At 40.0% G+C, this 19,159-nt stretch overlaps 1 protein-coding gene across 3 annotated transcripts in view; it reads left to right on the forward strand.

Annotated features, from left to right (window-relative positions):
* Nucleotides 1-19,159, forward strand: part of PAPSS1 (3'-phosphoadenosine 5'-phosphosulfate synthase 1) — a 98,896-nt gene that overhangs the window by 71,787 nt on the left and 7,950 nt on the right. For all 3 annotated transcript variants that reach the window (XM_034671403.1, XM_002916940.4, XM_034671405.1), the window contains exon 11: nt 13,865-14,094. In XM_034671403.1, the coding sequence (XP_034527294.1) occupies nt 13,865-14,094 (230 nt within the window). The remainder of the gene's footprint in view (nt 1-13,864; nt 14,095-19,159) is intronic.

Below are 19,159 nucleotides of genomic sequence, written 5' to 3' on the forward strand. Positions count from 1 at the left end.
CTGTCAAATAAATAAAATCTTAAAAAACAGAAACCAAGAAAAACTAGGTCTAGATCACAGGGTAGTCTGCAGGTCGTCTGGTTCTAGGGCCACATACTGTAACTTCCGCAGGATGTGTTTTGTATCTTGTGGTCTATTATTAAAGTAGGTTTTAGGGGCGCCTGGGTGGCTCAGTGAATTAAGCATCTGCCTTCAGCTCGAGTCAGAGTCATGATCCCAGTGTCCTGGGATTGAGCCCCCCCCGCCCCCCCCCCCAGTCTGGCTCTTCCCTGCTTTTTCCTCTGCCTGCCACTCCCCCTGCTGGTGCTCTCACTCTCTGTCAAATAAATAAATAAAATCTTTAAAAAATAAATAAATAAAAATAAATAGGTTTTAAAATAAGTGGCCACATAGGATTTAAAAACAGACTGGAAATAAATTCTTACAGTATCTTACAGGAGTTCCAAAGCAGTGCGGTGACGGCCTTGGTGGCATTCATTAGAGGAGGAACCTTGGTACAGTGGCTTTCAAGCTTGTACTGTATCGCTGCCTGGAATTGTGAGTTGTGGTGTTCCTGGTTCATCTGTGTTCTTGCTCTTTGTGTTCTTACGACCCCTGCCTCATGGTATCAGTAATATCTGCCAACGTGCGTGTTGCTATGGGGGTGGATATTGCGTAGTTGGTGACGGCACAAGCTGGGGAGTATCCACCACTTTTACTAAAAAGCAATTACAAACCCCTTTGCTACAAGTTCTCAACACCCCTAGGGTTCTGTCCCCACACCAAGGGAGCCGCCCTCACCGCAGGGCTCTTGTCAGTCTGTGTGAAGTCCTAGAATTTCGGTTTTGGCAGAGAGTCTGGGGTGACTCCCTCTGGAACAGACTTAAGTCAGAGCATGCATCCTTTGATTTGGAATGTCCTTCAGTGTTTGAGATAATACATAAAGAACAGGAAAATAAATAATAAAAAGACAGTGAAAATAACCACCTTTTGAGTACATGGGAATAGATCTTTGCCTCCATTATATAAACTCATCCCCACAACAACTCCGTGAGACAGCTGTATTCCCATTTTGCAGATGAGGTTGCTGCCGCTCAGAGAGGCCAGGTAGCAATGGTGGGCCATCAGAGAACATCAGAGCCGGGCAGTAGTTAAAGTGGTAAAAGCAGATTTTATTCAGGAACTATTGCAATGGGGGGAAAGACCTCTGTGTAGAACTGGGCTCAATGCTGAGTAGGGCGTAGACAAGTGGGGATTGATAGCCAAGGGGCAGAGTGGGTGGTGGTTGGGAGGAGGGTGGGGGTGCTCAGTGAATAGAAAATCACCAAGAGCAAAACATTAGAAATTACAGGCAAGAGATGATTGTGGTTAAACAGACCTCGCAGGATTCTTGCTGAAAGCAAGCCAGCTGATCAGATACCACTTAGGAGCAGGTGGTGGTGGGGAAGATCCTTGATCACATGTCAAGGATAGGGAGTTTCTGCTAACCTTAGCAAGACTTTTGCTAAAACTGGGTAACACAGGCCCTACGTGGATGACACTGAAGGTCGAGGCTTTGAGGGCTTGGGGGAGTCTCACTAGAGATAGGTCAAGCAAAGATTCAGACCCTCGCTGGTGTGACTGCAGAGCTGGGACTGAAACTCAGGCCAGTCTGACTCCATGGCCTGCTTTCCTTTCTCCAGAGCTCCTTGCACCTGGAAGTCTCGAAGGGGCCTGTGGTGGGTGGAGAGTAGGAGGGCGAAGAAGTCAGATGCCTGCACAGAGCTCTGAGTTTTCTAGAAGGGTCTGAAAGCACCTTAAAGTTGCATCTGCCTATGGATCTCTTCGGGAGTGTCAGTTAGGAGGCAAGAGGTGTGGTTCTTGTCAGGAAGCCCTGGATCTGGTACCGGAGCCCAAGGCAGTTTTTAACTTCAGAACTTTGAGAGAAACACTAGAAGTCCTAGTAAGCCTCTCTGTATTTTAAACCCTTAAATGTTTTACTGATTTATGACCTGGCAGGATGTAAACAGTTAGATTGAGTGGCTTGTGAAAACGATCCGTTTCTTTTTCTCAAGTGCCCCCCTTGAGTGTTTGACTTATTTGGCTTATTCACAGCCTTAAGTGAAGAATTTTTTTGTAATTAAAAAAACATTCATTTTTGTAGCTTTTCCAGTGACATCAGGAAAAAGTCTGCCAGTAATGCTTATTTGCCAACTAATAATAATAAAATAAAAACAATGACTCTCCTTTAATCATTTTCTGTAGGTCATTGAGAAGGCATTGGGACCAGATTTGTTTCCCCAGCACAAATACTTTTCAGAGCAGTGAGCAGCTGTGAAGCCTGTCTGGTTATCAACAGGATGTCCCTGATTTTCCAGTCTGTAAAGATTTAATAGCTTGATTCCTAAATTCCATTTTAGAAATTGGGTGGGTGGGGGGCGGTGTGTGGGGGGAGAGTTACTTTTCTAATGCTAAAAGGTGTTATATGAATAAATTTTCATTTTTTGGGAGGTATTCATGGACTGTAGGAGATTGTGGTTGTCCCATCTCGCAAAATACCAAGTCCATTTTTGTCAAGGATAAATAATGCGTGAACGTGCTGAAAATACAATGCATTTTAGAATGTGGCGCTGTGCCACTAACAGCTTTATTCTTGGGTTAAGACATTTGGATAAGGGTAACCAGTTGAATTTTGGAGGAGACATATAGTTGGAGGTAGGGATTTCTCTTTGCCGTGGAAGTTACCCACGCATTAGTAAATGGCTCCTTAGTAGAAACTGTTTGTGTGCAGGTGAGCAGATGCCCTGCACTGGGACAGCAGGCGTATACTGCCCCCTGGGTTAGCGTGTGTTTGCTTAATCGTCTGTGCTTTATACCAGTATCTGCGGCTCAGATAGGCTGTCCGTTAGGACATAAATCTGTTCCTCCCTGTAATCACTTCTCAGAGTTCCAACAACCTAAAGAGACATTTCTTCTGGAGATTTAAGCCTAATTGTAAGAGCCATAGACTCCCCAGTTTTAATTGTCAACTTTGATCTTCTTTGGGGCCTTTGATAATTTTGTCTTCTCACTTATCTTATTCGTGTTTCTGGAGTCATGTGACCAGGCCCTTATCCAGGATCTTTGGGGTCACGTGTTACCTAATTCTCCTGGGATAGTAAGCACATTAATATTTCTGTGGCACAGTGAATAATTTTTCACTGTGGGATCAGTAGAGCCCACCACTAACTTTGTGTCAGTTTTATCAGGTTTTGCTACTAAATTAGTTTTAAAAACTAGGTACCTGGAGATTTTTGAATTTCAGATGCATGCGTTACCTAATTGTAGTAAGTCCACAGAATGATCCTGTTGCATACCTTAAACTCACACAATTGTATCTCAGGAAAGCTGGAAAAACTTGGATTTCAGGTTTTTCGATAAGCAGTTGCGGGTCTGTACCACGAAAACGTCTAGAATTTGTGGGTGTTTCAGAGGTAATCTGGAGAGCTGTATAGTCTGATGTTGTGTATATTTTTTGCTTAATCTAGTTTCTTGATAACCGAAATTACTAATTTATTCAGAGACATTAGATTTTACAGGTGTTTTAGATGCTTTTCATGGGGGAAAATGCCCTTTTTTCCTCCTGATTTTTCTGTGGATTTTCTGCTCAGCATCTGTTCTTGTTTCTTAGGGAAGCGGCATCACATTCCAGTATCATCTGTTAGTCTGGTTTTCCTGCAGTTAGGTAATCTGTGCTGTTCCTTCCCTAAGTGTAGTGCTAACCAGGATTTGTTCTGTCTTGCTGTAGGGCCTGACACACTGTAAGGGAAGAATAAGTATGCATGAATTTAGGGGTTGGAGATACCCAGGAATAATACTCACTCTCTGAGTTATTCACTTTGTACCTTGGACATGTTAACTGAAACTATCCAAGTCTCAGTTTCCTTATTTGTGAAGCAGGAATAATAACTGATCAATTTGCTGGAAGCATTAAATGAGATAATATTTATAAAACGCTTGGTACAGTGACTAGTGTATTAGGAGGAGCTCAGTAATTTGTACCTATTTTGATCTTCTCTCACCCTGGTAAAGGACTTCATGAAATGTTTTCCAATGTCTCAACCACCTTTGGTTCCTTAAAATAATAATTGGTGAGACGGTGGAAGATTTGCTTTTGATGAGGCTGGGCCATGGTGGATTTACTCTCTTTCCCTGCAATGCTCCCACTCTGCAAAGCAGAGCTCAGCCAGGGAAGCATATTTTAAAAGAAAAAAATTAGTTTGGTAGCTGATGGTTCTGAACAAATACATTTCTTACATTTGAGTTGTGTTATTTCAAAGACTCAGACAGTTGAGATTCCTTGCAGATAAAGGGAATCTTTGGGAGAACTTGTAATTTGAAAGTGGGATCTCAGTTTCTTGATTTGCAGAATGAAGGATTTGGATTCCACGGTCTAAACTCCGTTTTAACTCTTAAGATCGTGTGATGAGAGCAATTGTAAATTGCAGTTCTCTTCTGCAAGCTGGAGAATGAAACATCTAAGGAGAATTTGTAGTTTTTGCATTGCACATCAGCAGTGTGACTCTTGTGAGGACTGAATACCGTTCAGTGCCCGTACAGAGTAATAGAAATTGGTAGAAGCATTCAGAGTACTAGTTGCACAATTAAGATTGAAAGCCATAAGAACCCAGAATCTAATGATGGGAAGGAAGGATGAACCTCTTTTTTCATTTACCCCTCAAGGTTTTCCCAGTCACTTGAAGAGTTTAAAATGATTCCTACTGCTAAGAAATCAGGAGGCAGGCCATTAATGATTTGGGAATTTCGTGAAAACAGATAAATATTAGAGAGTTGTGATAGTGTACAAAGAAGAGAGAGGGGTATTTTAACGTGGAATTCGTGAGATGAATGAAGGTATAGATTTTTTACCCAACAAAAGTATGTCATGGATTTGACTTTGTAAAGAATTTTTGTATTATTAATATAAGTACACTTTTGATAGTTTGCAAAGGAAAATTTGCACATTTTTGTAAGTAAATAGTTTCTGTGCCTAAATTCATTTATAAACCAGTTGAGTATTTTGAGTTTTGTCATATGGAATGTTGACTTTAATAAAATTTATTACACTTATAAAAAAGCAAATTTCAGAGTGAATATATAAAGAATAGGTCACCTAAACTGGACTTAAATTATTCTATTTATTATCCTCAGTTTGTTTGTTTCTTTCTCTCTCTTTCTCTCTCTCTCTTTCTTCCTCCCTTCCCTTCCCTTCCCTCCCTTCCCTTCCTTGCCTTCCTTCCCTTCCTTGCCTTCTTTGCCTTCCTTTTCTTTCTTTTCTTCGTGCAAGGGGTTGAGGGGAGGAGGACAAGGCAGAAGAAGAGAATCCCAAGCAGGCTTCATGCACAGCACGGAGCCCAACATGGGGCTCAATCTTATGACCTTGAGATCGTGACCGGAGCCGAAATTGAGAGTCAGATGCCTAACCAACTGAGCCACCCAGGCACCCCCCTCAGTATTTGTAATGAAGAAAAATTGAAGATATATACTTACTCTGCCAGGCGTCTGGGATAGTGGAATTTCTCAGTTGGGGCAGGAGAGGATGGTGTAGTAGTTGCAATATTGTATGTAAGTAGTATAGTCCAGTTATATATGTTTGTAATGTAATTTTAAATTTGGAAAGTTTGTTCATTTTTTGTTTCAGAAACTGCTGAAAATAAAATTTACCAAAATCTTCGCCAGGTTTGGGAGTAGGGGAGATAGATAATGGATACCATTTTTCTAATGGAGTCAGGGAACAAATGAGACTTCATGTTTATCAAAAGAGATGTCAATTAAAAATAGGTAAGGAAAAAATGGGTAAGAGACAGTCTTCTAAGTAAGATGGCCATATTGGGACAAATCAAGAGCAATTCTAATTCTAAGGAATTTACATTATGAATATTGTGTATGGAGATGTGTAATTTGGGTTCCTATCATTTTGGTTCAGTAGTCACACAATATCTTAATAAATCTGTGATGGGTGGTAGGGAGTAGGCATTATAGGATTAATATTTGCATAGATAAATTACATTTCTTTAAGAGTTAATTATAATTTGAATTACAGACTACTTCTCTGTTTTCTTCGCTATTGGACAGCAAAACTTAACTAATTCTGACTTGTATTAGTCACAATATGGAAATAACAGATTTGAATAACCTTAGCCCCCAAAATGTACTTTGGGAGGAAATTCTAAATAAATACCTGTTTTAACTACTGATTCCAAGTAGTCCATATTCTGTGTAAGTATGTATTCTGTCTTCGATAAGACAATTCTCAAACCTTATTTGAAAGTGAGGTAATTGTTGAACCTCGGTATTAGAATTTATTTATTTATTTATTTATTTATTTATTTATTTATTTATTTTAAAGATTTTATTTATTCAACAGAGATAGAGACAGCCAGCGAGAGAGGGAACACAAGCAGGGGGAGTGGGAGAGGAAGAAGCAGGCTCATAGCGGAGGAGCCTGATGTGGGGCTCGATCCCATAACGCCGGGATCACGCCCTGAGCCGAAGGCAGACGCTCAACCGCTGTGCCACCCAGGCGCCCCTCAGTATTAGAATTTAAACAGGGAAGTTTAAAGAATTACTAAACTTCAATAGGAGAGTGATTATAAAAATGTAAAGTGAGCTCTAAAGAGTACCCTAGGGTTGAGGGAAATTACCAAAGGGAAGATAAACCTGGAAAAGGGATTTCCCTCCCTAAGACTGGGCTGCAGACCTCATTGGAAAAGGCATAGTTTCATCCCACCAGATGGTGGAGAAACTCAGTGGACTGGACCACAACTGGGCTCACAGAAACCAGAAAGCAGGAAACACCCCTCTGATGAACAGGCTAGTTGAGACTAACAGACTAGTGCTCAGAGTGGGTCAGGGCATTGGGAGGGATCCCGCCTGCTGCCCATGCAGTGCACAGAGTATGATACCTGTATTGAGGTGGATGCAGGAACCAACCCTCTGGGACACAGGTGAGCACAGGCTGGTAGGTGGGTGAACTGTGGGGATTGGGGAGCTGCTGCTGGTGGGAGGCTTGGAATGCACCAGTATCTGCACTAGGAGGACAGCAGTGGGGTGGTCATTGGGCTCAGGCTAGGGCTTTGGGATCATTGAAGGCTATTGTGTACTTTGGGCTTGTCCATGGACCAGAGTGCCACTCAGTGTCCCCATACACAGCACCTTTCACACCTCTTCCTCCTACAATGTCCCTATGATGTCCTCTCCTGATAAAACTTAACATTGTGCTCACTATAAAGGGAGAAATACTCAAAGAATTCAGTCCATTATCTCAGAGCAAGTAGTGAAGGGTGAATTTGGAGTTGAGAGACAATAGGTTGATAATTGGCACAAAAAGCTATAGAGTGATGGGGCACCTGGGTGGCTCAGTCAGTAGAGTGTTGGACTCTTGGTTTCGGCTTGGGTTGTGATCTTAGGATCATGGGGCTCTGCACTCAGTGGGGAGTCTGCTTGGGATCCTCTCCCTCTGCTCCCCCCCCCCGCTTGTGCTCTTGTTCACTCTCTCTCTCTCAAATAAATAAAAATCTTAAAAAAAAAATGCTAGGGGTACCTGCGTGGCTCAGTCATTAAGCATCTGCCTTCAGCTCAGGTCATGATCCCAGGGTCCTGGGATGGAACCCCGCATCGGGCTCCTGGCTCAGCAGGAAGCCTGCTTCTCCCTCTCCCACTCCCTCTGCTTGTGTTCACTCTTTCATTGTGTCTCTCTCTGTCAAATAAATAAAGAAATAAAATCTTTAAAAAAAATGCTTGAGTTACATGCCCAACAAGGAAAAAATAAACCTCAAAAAAAAAAAAAAAAAGGGAGGTGCCAGTAAATTACCTGCCAGCTAGAATGAAGCTATTGACACTCTAAAGGAAAGCAACACAATTCAGGCTCTTTCAGGTCCAGCATACAGTAATGAATAATTGCAAATATGAAGAAGCAGGAAAGTGTGATGTATAATCCAGAATAAAAGCTGTCACTAGAAACATACCTTGAGATGATGCTGATGTGGGAATTAGCAGTTAAGAGCAGTAAAACTCCTTAAAAGCAAATATGGTCTTATGGATGAGGAATCTCAAAAATATGGAAACTGTATAAAAGAGAATCAAATGGAAATTCAAGGACTAAAAAAGTAGATCTGAAATGAAAACATTTATTGGATGGACATAAATGCAGATTAGAGTTGGCAGAAGAAAAGGTTAGTGAGCAAGTAGTCAGAACCATCAAAGTTATTTGAGGGGGAAAAAAAAGGGTAGATAGGTGGGGGAAAAAATGAGCAGAGCCTCAGTGACCTGTGGGCAGTATCAGGCCATCTAACATATGTATAATTGGAGTTCTGAAAGGAGGGGAGAGGAAAGAAAATGTGGCAGAAAAGGTTTTTGAAAAAATGGTTAAAAGTTTTCCAAAATTGGTGGAAAACTTCAACCTACAAATTCAGGAAGCCTAATAAATTTAAGAATAAATCCAAAGAAAACCACACTTAGGCACAAGCAGTCTGCTGAAATTTTCATGATAGAAAGAGGACCCTTAAAAGCAAAGCGATAGGGGCTCCTGGGTGGCTCAGTTGGTTAGGTGGTTAAGCGTCTGACTCTTGGTTTCAGCTCAGGTCATGATCTCAGGGTCATGAGGTTGAGCCCCCCTGTCCAGCTTCACGCTCAGCAGGGAGTCTGCCCCCCCACTCACATTCTTTCTTTCTCTCTCTCAAATAAATAAAATTAAAAAAAAAAAAAAAAGAAAAAGTAAAGCAATAGGGGAGGGTGGGAGGAAGAGGGAACAGTAGGGAAATAGTAGGAATGATGGCTAACTTCTCAGGAGCAATATGAACCAGAAACAGTGGAGTAACATCTTTAAGAGAAAAGCAAAAAGAAATGTCTGTTAATCTAGAATTCTATATTCAAGCAAAAATAAAGGTGAAGTGAAGATATTTTCAGATAAATGAGAGTTGAGAATTTTGTTAGAGTAAAGTTTTTCAGAAATCTTCCAGCAGACATCCTCATAGGTCCCATTATTTGCTCAGGTGCCCACACTGTATGGCTGTGCAGCAGGGAAGGCTGCAAAAACAAGGACCTGGCATTTTCATCCTTTAGACTGAGGTTTCTGTCATCAAGAAATAGATCAGGGCAAAGAAAAATCAGTTGTTGTATAGACAACCAGCACTATTTGCCACATAGGAGTTAAATTATTTTTGTAATCAGAAAAAAAGCCAATCTGGTTTTTGGCACACATATGCAAGTAAAGTAGAAAATAAGTTACTTTTTATGTTGGCCATTTATGGATCCTTAGAAGACTTCTGAGGAAAGCCATAGATATCACCTTGTGTTCCTTCTTCATATGCATTCAGTATTCCAAACATGCTTGCCACTAGGCATAAAAAGATAATACATCTTGACTTCAGTGTGCTGAAGGGAAAAACAGGCAGCTCTCACAGGGTTTTAGTGACCACATTCTAGGCAGCATGTCCTCTTTTTCTTAGAGAAAATGAATTTTCTTCAGAAACACCGGCTAGAAGCAATGACATGCAACTGGAATTGTCATGGGCTGTTGCAGAGTAATAGTAACAGCAGCAGTGCTTGTGATTGTCCTTTGTTGAGGGCCAAGTGCTATCTTGAGTGTTTTCAGATCTCCCACCAATCTGATGTGTTAAACGTTATCTTTGTCATTTTTATAAATTCGGAAACTGAGGCTTCAGTTTCAAGTCCAAACTTGACTAAGGGCCTTGTATCATTAAGGGGCAAAACCAGGATTTAAATCTAGGACGGTCTGATTCTAAAACCAGTGTTCTTAAACCAGATACAGGATGACTTGCATTCTTTTGATTAAAGCATATACCTTTTCAGTGGGTTGTAAGTTGATTCTCACCAGGCATTCTTGGAAGAGTTACATGTGATTTGCTTATTCCTGGTTGTTAACAGTTTTAAAAGTATTCTAACAGGGAAACCATTCACCAAAATGTAAATTGAAATTATTCGGTTACTTGCAGGAGAATGTTGACTCCGTCTATGTTTGTTGTGTTTACCTTTATTTATTTATTTATTTTAATGATTTTTTATTATTTTATGTTAGTCACCATACAGTACATCCCCGGATTCCGATGTAAAGTTCGATGATTCATTAGTTGTGTATAACACCCAGTGCACCATGCAGTACGTGCCCTCCTTACTACCCATCACCGGTCTGTCCCATTCCCCCACCCCCTCCCCTCTGAAGCCCTCAGTTTGTTTCTCATAGTCCATAGTCTCTCATGCTTCATTCCCCCTTCTGATTACCCCCCCTTTCTTTATCCCTTTCTTCCCCTACTGATCATCCTAGTTCTTATGTTCCATATGAGAGAAATCATATGATAATTGTCTTTCTCTGCTTGACTTATTTCACTTAGCATTATCTCCTCCAGTGCCGTCCATGTTGCAGCAAATGTTGAGAATTCGTTCTTTCTGATAGCTGAGTAATATTCCATTGTATATATGGACCACAGCTTCTTATGTTGTGTTTACCTTTAATTTACTCATTTAACCTCTAGAAGAAATCAAAGAAGCAATTAAATTTTCTGGTTATTTTATAAGCCAAAATTAGAACTGGCCACTGCCAGTTGCCTTGTGATCCTGTAAGGTACTAATTTTTCTGGCTTTGGTTTCCTTTTAAAAGGGCAGAGAGGGTTGGATTAAATGATCTGAGCTTTCTTACATGTCAAAATTAAGCCATACTTCCCTGGTTCATTGGCCTTTTGGTACTTGAATGATTTAAGTGTCTAGATACAAATATTTAATGAGCAAAGTAAGTTCACCTAAATTCAGAGACCCTTAGATTGCCCTTTTAACTCTGTAAGCAGTAGTTAATTTGCATGAGGCTGAAATGATTTTCCACTTAAGTGAAGTTGAAAAGTAGTTAATTGATTATTTGATTTTGACTAACCCTTTGATAAAAATTCTGAGTTTGAACTAGCAAAGGTCTTGGTGTCTACAGTGAAGGGGCAGAGGGGAATGAGCAGAATTTTCATGAAGCACTGAATCTGAGGGTGGTTGGAGGAAGAGGTGGCATATATGAGGAACAAAAGTCCTTTATCATTGTGTTTTGCCATCTTGTTCATACAGAACTATTGCAGCTCATTGCAAACAGTAGTAATGCTGCAGAGTGGAAGACATATAGTGATAGGACCTTAGGGTCCTCTTTATTTAGCTAGCATATGGGGAAAGAGAATTAGGATAGTGCTCAGGAGGTTTTTTGAATGTTCCATGTTTGGAACTGGCACATACCACTTGGGCTGTCATTCTTTACGCCAAAACTCTGCCACGTGGCTACACTGTAAGGGATACTAAGAATTATATTAAACTGTGTTCTCAGAAAGAAAGATAGTATAAGGTCCATAGAAATACAGGTATATGGAAAAAAAAGTGAGTGAAAAAAAAAAGTCAAGACAATTATTAACTCTAGGAAAAACAAACAGTTGTACAAGTAGGGGAATAAAATAAAGGTAATAGCTAACATTTATTGTGTACTTTATACCAATTATTATTCTAAGTCTTCACATTTCATATATTTTCTTAAAAATTTTATGAGATAAATACAGTTGTAATTCCCATTTTACAGACAAATGTTGATTTTGCCAACAGTGGTGATATCACTGTGTATTTATTGGATAAATGGGATAAGGAATGAGGAGAATGGAGTAAGAGTCAAGCATCATCATAGTAGGAAATATAAATAATGTAGAAGTAATATAATATCTAAAATTAGATAGTCAGATCAGCAGTGTACACATGCCATTTAGAAACACAGGGGTGCCTGACCGGCTCAGTCAGTGGAGCACGGAACTCTTAATCTCGGGGTTGTGAGTTCAAGCCCCACATTGGATGTAGAGATTACTTAAAAATAAAATCTTAAAAAAAAACAAACAACAAAGAAACGCAGAGGTAAATACCAGTAGAAATAACTGAAAAAGCTGAAACCCCTCAGGGTGATCAGTTTGAGTGTGGGATCTGGGATTGTCCTTTTGCTGTTGGACTGTCTAAACTATGTCGATAAAAATACATCTTGGCATAAGACAAACTGTCAAGAGAGAGCAAATGACAACGATGTGTGGGTGGTCATCATTTATATCTTATTTTCACCTAGACCAGGAATGGTTTTGTAAGTCACGTGAGTGATGGTGGAGCTTAACACTGAGGCCAGATTTCTAGACCTGGGTTTCCTCTGCACTTTCTTGGCCAAGTCACTTAACCTTTGGGCGATCATTTTCTTCAGATGTTAATAAGAACGATGATCTCTTACTTTAACTTCTAAAGTTCTACAGTCCTGCGTGCTAAATGAATAATTTTTTTATTTTTCGACAAGTGCTAGTGTGACTGCATCAGCTTCCGAGGTAGTTTGGATGCCGCACAGCCGTAGAGTCCTGAGCAACACCTGGTTTTGTTCTTACCTGGGATCTTGGGTAGGAGTCACTTAGCTATACAGTGTATGTAAGGATTCATATAATTGAAATCCTCGTCATCCAGTAGCTTTTTTTTTTTACATGTTTAAATATAGAGAAGAGTGCACACCTTACAAGTTTATGTGCAGTTCAATGTATTTTTACAGTGAACATACTCTAATTACCAGTGCCCAGATCCTGGCTTGAGAAGCAGAACGTTACCAGGGACTCCTAGAGCTAACATCAAAGTGGGTTAGGTATAGGCTCTTACTTCCAAAGTGTGTCGAAGGATTCGTCTTGTAATTTTCAATTCAAAGCATAGTTTTCAATTAAAAGATGAGTACGTTCTGAGGATCGAATGTTCCACTTGGTGATTATAGTTAATAATACTATATTTTATACTTGAAATTTGCTGAGAGTAGATCTTAATTATTCTTGCCACACACATACACACAAAGGTAACTGTGAAGTGATAGATGTGTTAATTAACTTGATTGTGGCCAATATTTAACAATATAGATGTCTATCAAATCATGTTGTATGCTTTAGATATATACCATTTTATTTGTCAGTTATACTCAGTAAAGCTGGGGGGAGAAAAAGAATGTTACCATTATCCCAGAAGTCCCTTCCAGTTGCTTCCCTCAAAGGATCAACCACTAGCCTGACTTCTAATAGGTTAAATTTTGAACCATGTATAAATGACATGTTGTGGTTATGTATAATCATATAGACACATGTCCATTTACATATCTCTTAGGAGCCAGAAATATTTATAAATACATATACATAGACATGTATACCCGTTTATGCTTTTAAGTTTTGGTGGGGAGGGCTTGCCAGTTTTGTTTCTGGCTTCCCAAGATGTCATTTAAATTTGTTGAGATTTTCTACTGATATTCATTATAGAATTGGTCCAAGTCCTTCTCAACTTATGATGGTGTTATGTCCTGATAAACCCGTCATAAGTTGAAAATACCATCAAGTCAAAAATGCAGTTAATATACCCGACCTCCCAAACATCGTAGCTTAGCCTAGCCTACCTTATGTGCTCAGAACACTCATGTTAGCACAGTCGGGCAGTCACCTAACGCAAAGCCTATTTTATAATGAAGTGTTGAATAATTCATATAATTCATTGAATGCTCTTCTGAACGTGGAAAAGGGAGTGGTCGTATGGATGCAGAATGGTTGTAAATGTGTGGGTTGGTTACCCTTGTGATCACGTGGCTGATGGGGAGCTGGGGCTTACTGCCCCTGCCCAGCATCAGGACAGAGGATTCTACTCCATTGCCAGCCTGGGAAAATACCGGCACTCAAAGTTAGAGGTATGGTTTCTACTGAATGTATGTATTACTTTTGTACCATCATAAAGTTGGGGACTATAAGTTTGGGGCGGTTTCTATACATGCATTTATTATCCATTTCCTACTGCTAAGTACTGGCATAACTGGCATAGTTATCAAATATGAAAACTTTTGTTCTAGGTCCAGTGGCATTGCAGGGCGCGGATGGTTGCAGGAGCCAATTTTTACATTGTTGGACGAGACCCTGCTGGCATGCCTCATCCAGAAACAGGGAAGGATCTATATGAGCCAACTCATGGTGCCAAAGTGCTGACAATGGCCCCTGGCCTAATCACCTTGGAAATAGTTCCCTTTCGAGTTGCAGCTTACAACAAGAAAAAGAAGTGTATGGACTACTATGACTCTGAACAGTAAGTTTTATATTCACAGACCTGTGAAACACCTTGTGCTCTAAGCTGCTCCCAGGGCATGTTGTCTCAGCTTTACCGTAACGTGAGTGATGGCAGGCTTTGTTGTACCCATTTCAGAGAAAGGTCAAACCTGGGAAACTAACTTGTCAGTATTCTAGTAGTTAGAAATAGAAATAAAAATGGAATCTGGTTTCATGGTTCATGATTGCAGGAATTTTGTTGTGGAGTTCTTAAGGGCAGTATCGACATTTCTGTGTCTGCCGTATCTACTGTATGTTACAGAGCACGTAGAAGGAGTCCAGGGGCTTAGTGATGGTTAGGCTGTAAGCCCAGAAAATCTATGTAGTGAGAGAGAATTTAATATTTGTGCAATCCCTATGTGACAAGCACTGCCCTAATTGCTTTACGGGTATTAAATTAAGTGTTCCCCCACAATATCCTATGGTATTGTTAATATCATCCTCATTTTATAGATCAGTAATAAAGCTGAGGCCATACAAAGTTCAAATAACTTGTGTAAGGCCGCAGAGCAGTAAATGGCAGCCCAGCAGTTGAACCCAGGCAGTGTCTCCAGAGCCTGTGCTCTTGACCGCTAAGAACACAACTTCTTTCTTCAAAAATCTTAGGAGGGGCAAAAAACTGACAGGCTTTGAGTATAGATTATCGGTAGTGTCGAACACGTGTCTCGGGCCCTTCTGTGTTAATCTTCATCTCTCGACGGTACCAGGCTGAATGTGGAGTGGCGGTGGAAGGCTCTGACTAGGAAGTTGTGGGTTCTAGCCCTGTCCTCGCTTGTGACTCGAGAGTCCTGTGCCCCTCTGGCCTCGTTTCTTCTCTAAAATGATGGCAGTGGATGAGTTGATCCCATCTTAGCTTAAAATCCGTACTTCTTTCCATGATCTGTGGCGCTGAGTTATTTTTACATTTTAGTAGATACTTGTTGATTGTTGCTTATTTGGTCCAGATTACACCTCCGTATGTGGTGCACCTTTTTTTTTTTTTTAAGTACAAATTACAGTTCCTGTTCGAGTAGAACAGGTATTTTTTTATTTATGTTTTCTTACATTTACTTCTACTGACAGGTACTGCGTGAAAATTGACCATGGTCTAATGACCTTGAATCTGAGAGCTCTCATCCTTTCTTTTGTGATACTTTACAGTTAATTCCATGTTCAGGAACAATGCTGGTCCTGACCCTGTGTCCTCATTTGGTGTGGCCCATTTTGTAATGATGAGGACAAGAAAGAAAAAGAAACCTTTATAGATCAAAACATTTTCTTGTTTCTAAAAGCATCATAAAGTTCAGTGTCATTGCATTTCTTTGTGATAAATGATACATTGGGTAAAGAAATACTGTTATTTACAGTGGTGTTTAAGTCTTCCCATTTAATGGTCTAAGTAATTCCGGAGAACAACAAATGCTCAATTTTAGGGTGATAGCAGGCTTTTCAGAGAGGTGAACTATAGCTAAAATACAGGAACGTCTGAGGAGTCAGTGAACAGAAGAGGCTTATGTAACTGATGCAGGCAACTCCTCACTGTACCTGGGGCTCAAGACAGGAGCTTCTGGACTTACTTTGAAGATCTGAAATGTGGCCCACATTCCAGTGTACTTCTGAACCGCACCAAAAGAAGAATTTGCAATGATCCAGACCATTTTTACTTCTATACAAGACCAGCATTTGCCAACACATAGAAATAGTTCTAAATTGTGATGTGTTGTGTTTTGTTTTGGCCTAAGAATATATATGTCAGTGTATGTTGTTCGTATGTGTACGTATATGTGTGCATGAATGCGTGTGAATACACTTACATGCGCGCACACGGTGCAGTTTCACTGTCTTATAAACAGTGCAGCTCTAAGAGGGGTGTGCTGAGAGTTGCAAATGGGCCTTTTCTTCCAAAGGGTTGCCTCAGGAACTTTATTTAACAAAAGAATTTTAAGAGAAATAAAAGCAATTTTAGTAAACTTTGAACTATATTACCACAAAAGGTGATTGAAACTGAAAATTTAAATTAAATATTAAGGAAAGTAAAAAAACAAAAAAACTTTCTAATACAGTCTTGTCCTTTCGTGGTTAAAATTATGTAGGGCCACTGCTGGAGATTGTTATTCACTTTTTCCAGGGAGAGGCCTGCACACCGGCAGTTCTTTTGAAAGCTCCCCAGCCAAGAACCCTTGATGGGGTAACACTGCCTTCCACACATCTGTAACACAGAGTGTCCGAGATGGAACACTGGGCTGGGAAACCTTTTACTTCTCATCCAGCATGCCGCTGATTTGTTTAGTTTGTGTACAAGATGTTACGAACGTCATCTTTCTCTGAAAGTAGTGATTAGTTACAGAGTGAGGAGAGAGAAATAGAACCATTCTGCTGGTGGCTCAGTAGTTAAAACTTAGGTGAGTTTCCATGCTGATGAGTTAAGGAGACAAAACTAACTAGAGTTGGGCTTTTCTTTTACAGTTGTTCTGATGTCTCATGACGGTGGTTTCTTTGCATGCATGATCAGGTGATTCAGTCACCCCGGGACCCAGAACCCATCGGTGTGCAGTTGACTGATGTGCTGGGAAGCCCTTGATAACTTTCATGTTTTGTTAATCTTTGTAGTATTGCATTAAGTCCCTCTTTTAATCTTTCAAAAGCTAAATAATTACATCAGTTCTCATAAGATTTTCCAATGATGAATTCTATATTAGTTACGTGAGTGGCTCATTTTCTTGGAATTTTTTTGAGTTACCAAATCTTAATAAATTGTTATTTGGGAAGCCTTAAAACTGCCTAAGTTTTCTAATGTTTTTATATTTGTGTTCAGATATAATTAAGTTGATGGGAATATGTTGGAAAGTGATTAAAATTTTGTGGAAAGGCGATAGTCTTTGATGTAGTGAGAAAACACAGTTATTAATTATGCACATGTGAGGTTGTCTTAGGTTTGATTAATGGATGTTATTCAATGCCAGCTTTTATGTAATTAATGATTTTGTAGCTTTTTGATTTACTTAAATACTAGTGTAAGACACGGCTTAGGGAGAAAAAAAAACAAACTGTGAAGATTTCAAGCAAGATATTGATAGAAATTATGATAAAAATCATCTGTTTTTACTTAGAAAGTTAAGTAGGTTCATGTTTGCTATAATAGTGACTCAAGGAAATCTAGTTTTAGGACTATGAGATTAAACTCCATTCTTTCAGATACTACAAACAAACTTTTAGAGAGAATTCAGTTATTTGTATGTTTTCTCCTTTATGCAGTAAATCTTTGGGTAGAAAAATGCAAAATTATGGTTCAGATTATTGAACTAGCAACTCAACAAAAAGCACACATGAGTGAGAGTGCCTTGTGGAAGTGGGTAAATGAAGGGACAGGTGGATGAAAGTGTTTGAGTTCCGGTTATTTTCACATCAGTAGAGTATTTTCACAGTTTTAATGCTGGAGTAGATCTTAATTCATATATTACCAGTGTCATTTAAAAAAATACTTTAATTGTAGGCATCTGTCAAGGCTTTTTCGTATAGCCTTTCCTTCTTTTATATACTTTCCACAGGAAGGCTCATCTTTTCTAGTGGTTTCTGGGTGATGACTCTTAAAGCTATACTTCAGTGTTTCCAAGTTGCTAATTCGTTAGCTTTGTAATGCTGCGTAACACATGACCACAGATTTAGTGGCTTACAACAGTACTACTTATTACCTTACAGCTCTTGAGGTCAGAAGTCTGGGTGGACTACATTGGATTCTCTGGCCAGGCTGGGCTCTTAATCTGAAAGTTCTGGAAAGAATCCACTTCTAAGATGACCCTGTTTGGCAGAATTCAATTCCTTGCAGCTGTGGGGCTGAAGTCCCCATCTTTTTTTTTAAGATTTTATTCATTTGACAGAGATAGAGACAGCCAGCGAGAGAGGGAACACAAGCAGGGGAGTGGGAGAGGAAGAAGCAGCCGAAGGCAGACGCTTAACAACTGAGCCACCCAGGCGCCCCTGAAGTCCCCATCTTCTTACTGGCTGTTGGCTAAGGATTGCTCTCTGCTCCTCTAAGCCACTTTAGGTCCTTCCTTTTGGACGCCTCCATCTCATCAATAGAACCTCTTCATGGGGAATTCTTCTGATACGTCACATCTCCCTGACGTTCCCTTCTGCTCTCAGCTGAGAAAACTCTTTGCTTTCACAGGGCTTCAGTAATTAGGTTAGATGCACTCAGATAATTTCAGTATTTTAGATCATTTGATTCTGTAACTCATTGCATCTGCAAAATCCCTTTTGCCGTACAGATGACCTATAGTGGTAGTAGCATTTGTCTTCATTCTTGCATAGACCCTTCTTTGGAAAACATTCTAGAGAAGTGAGAAGCTTATGTTTTCTGGAAGTAAAATAAAAGTATTTTTTTTCTCTTATGGTTAATATTAGGACTAAGAGGTAGGGTATCCTAAGGAGATGCTGTGGTATTTTCATTTTAAAACCCAGTAGCACTCATGTCCTGCTTTTAATCAGTTGTAACATCTGAAAGAGAGAAGAGGTGGGGGCAAGGGGAGAGGGCCATGCATTGAAGGATAACCAACAATGTAAGGGTCCCAATCAGAACTCTGCTGGGCTGGAATAAATTATATGGAAGATTTATTTTTTTTTTAATGCCAGGGACACCAAAGTAGCCTTGAACCAAAAAAGGCCAAAGATCTGCTCCTTCTGTCTACCCCAAAGCCCTGACCAATTTTGACTACTCTCATGAGATCAATGGACATAACTATAAATACTAGAGAAAAAGTAGAAAAAGCAAATGGGACAGCTCTCAGGAAAATATTTCCCTTAGTGCTTAGAGTAGAGTATTCTGGGTCTCCCACTAGAGCAATGCAAGGTGCTCTTAGCCCAGCCTGGTAGAAGGAAAATAGGCCTCATTTGTGTGTGTTGCTCTTTCAAACCTCTGTTCCTAGGAAATTGCTGCTTTCTGGGTGAGTGCGGCACCCTGATTTTGGTGCATTTTTGGAAGTAACAAGTGAATAGGATGAGTTTCCCCAGTGGTCAGCCAATTAAAAAAAAAAAAACCAAACATGTTTTTAAAAAAAATTATGAAA

The sequence above is a fragment of the Ailuropoda melanoleuca genome, chromosome 11 (assembly GCF_002007445.2).
Source record: "Ailuropoda melanoleuca isolate Jingjing chromosome 11, ASM200744v2, whole genome shotgun sequence".
NCBI classification, from domain to species: Eukaryota; Metazoa; Chordata; class Mammalia; order Carnivora; family Ursidae; genus Ailuropoda; species Ailuropoda melanoleuca.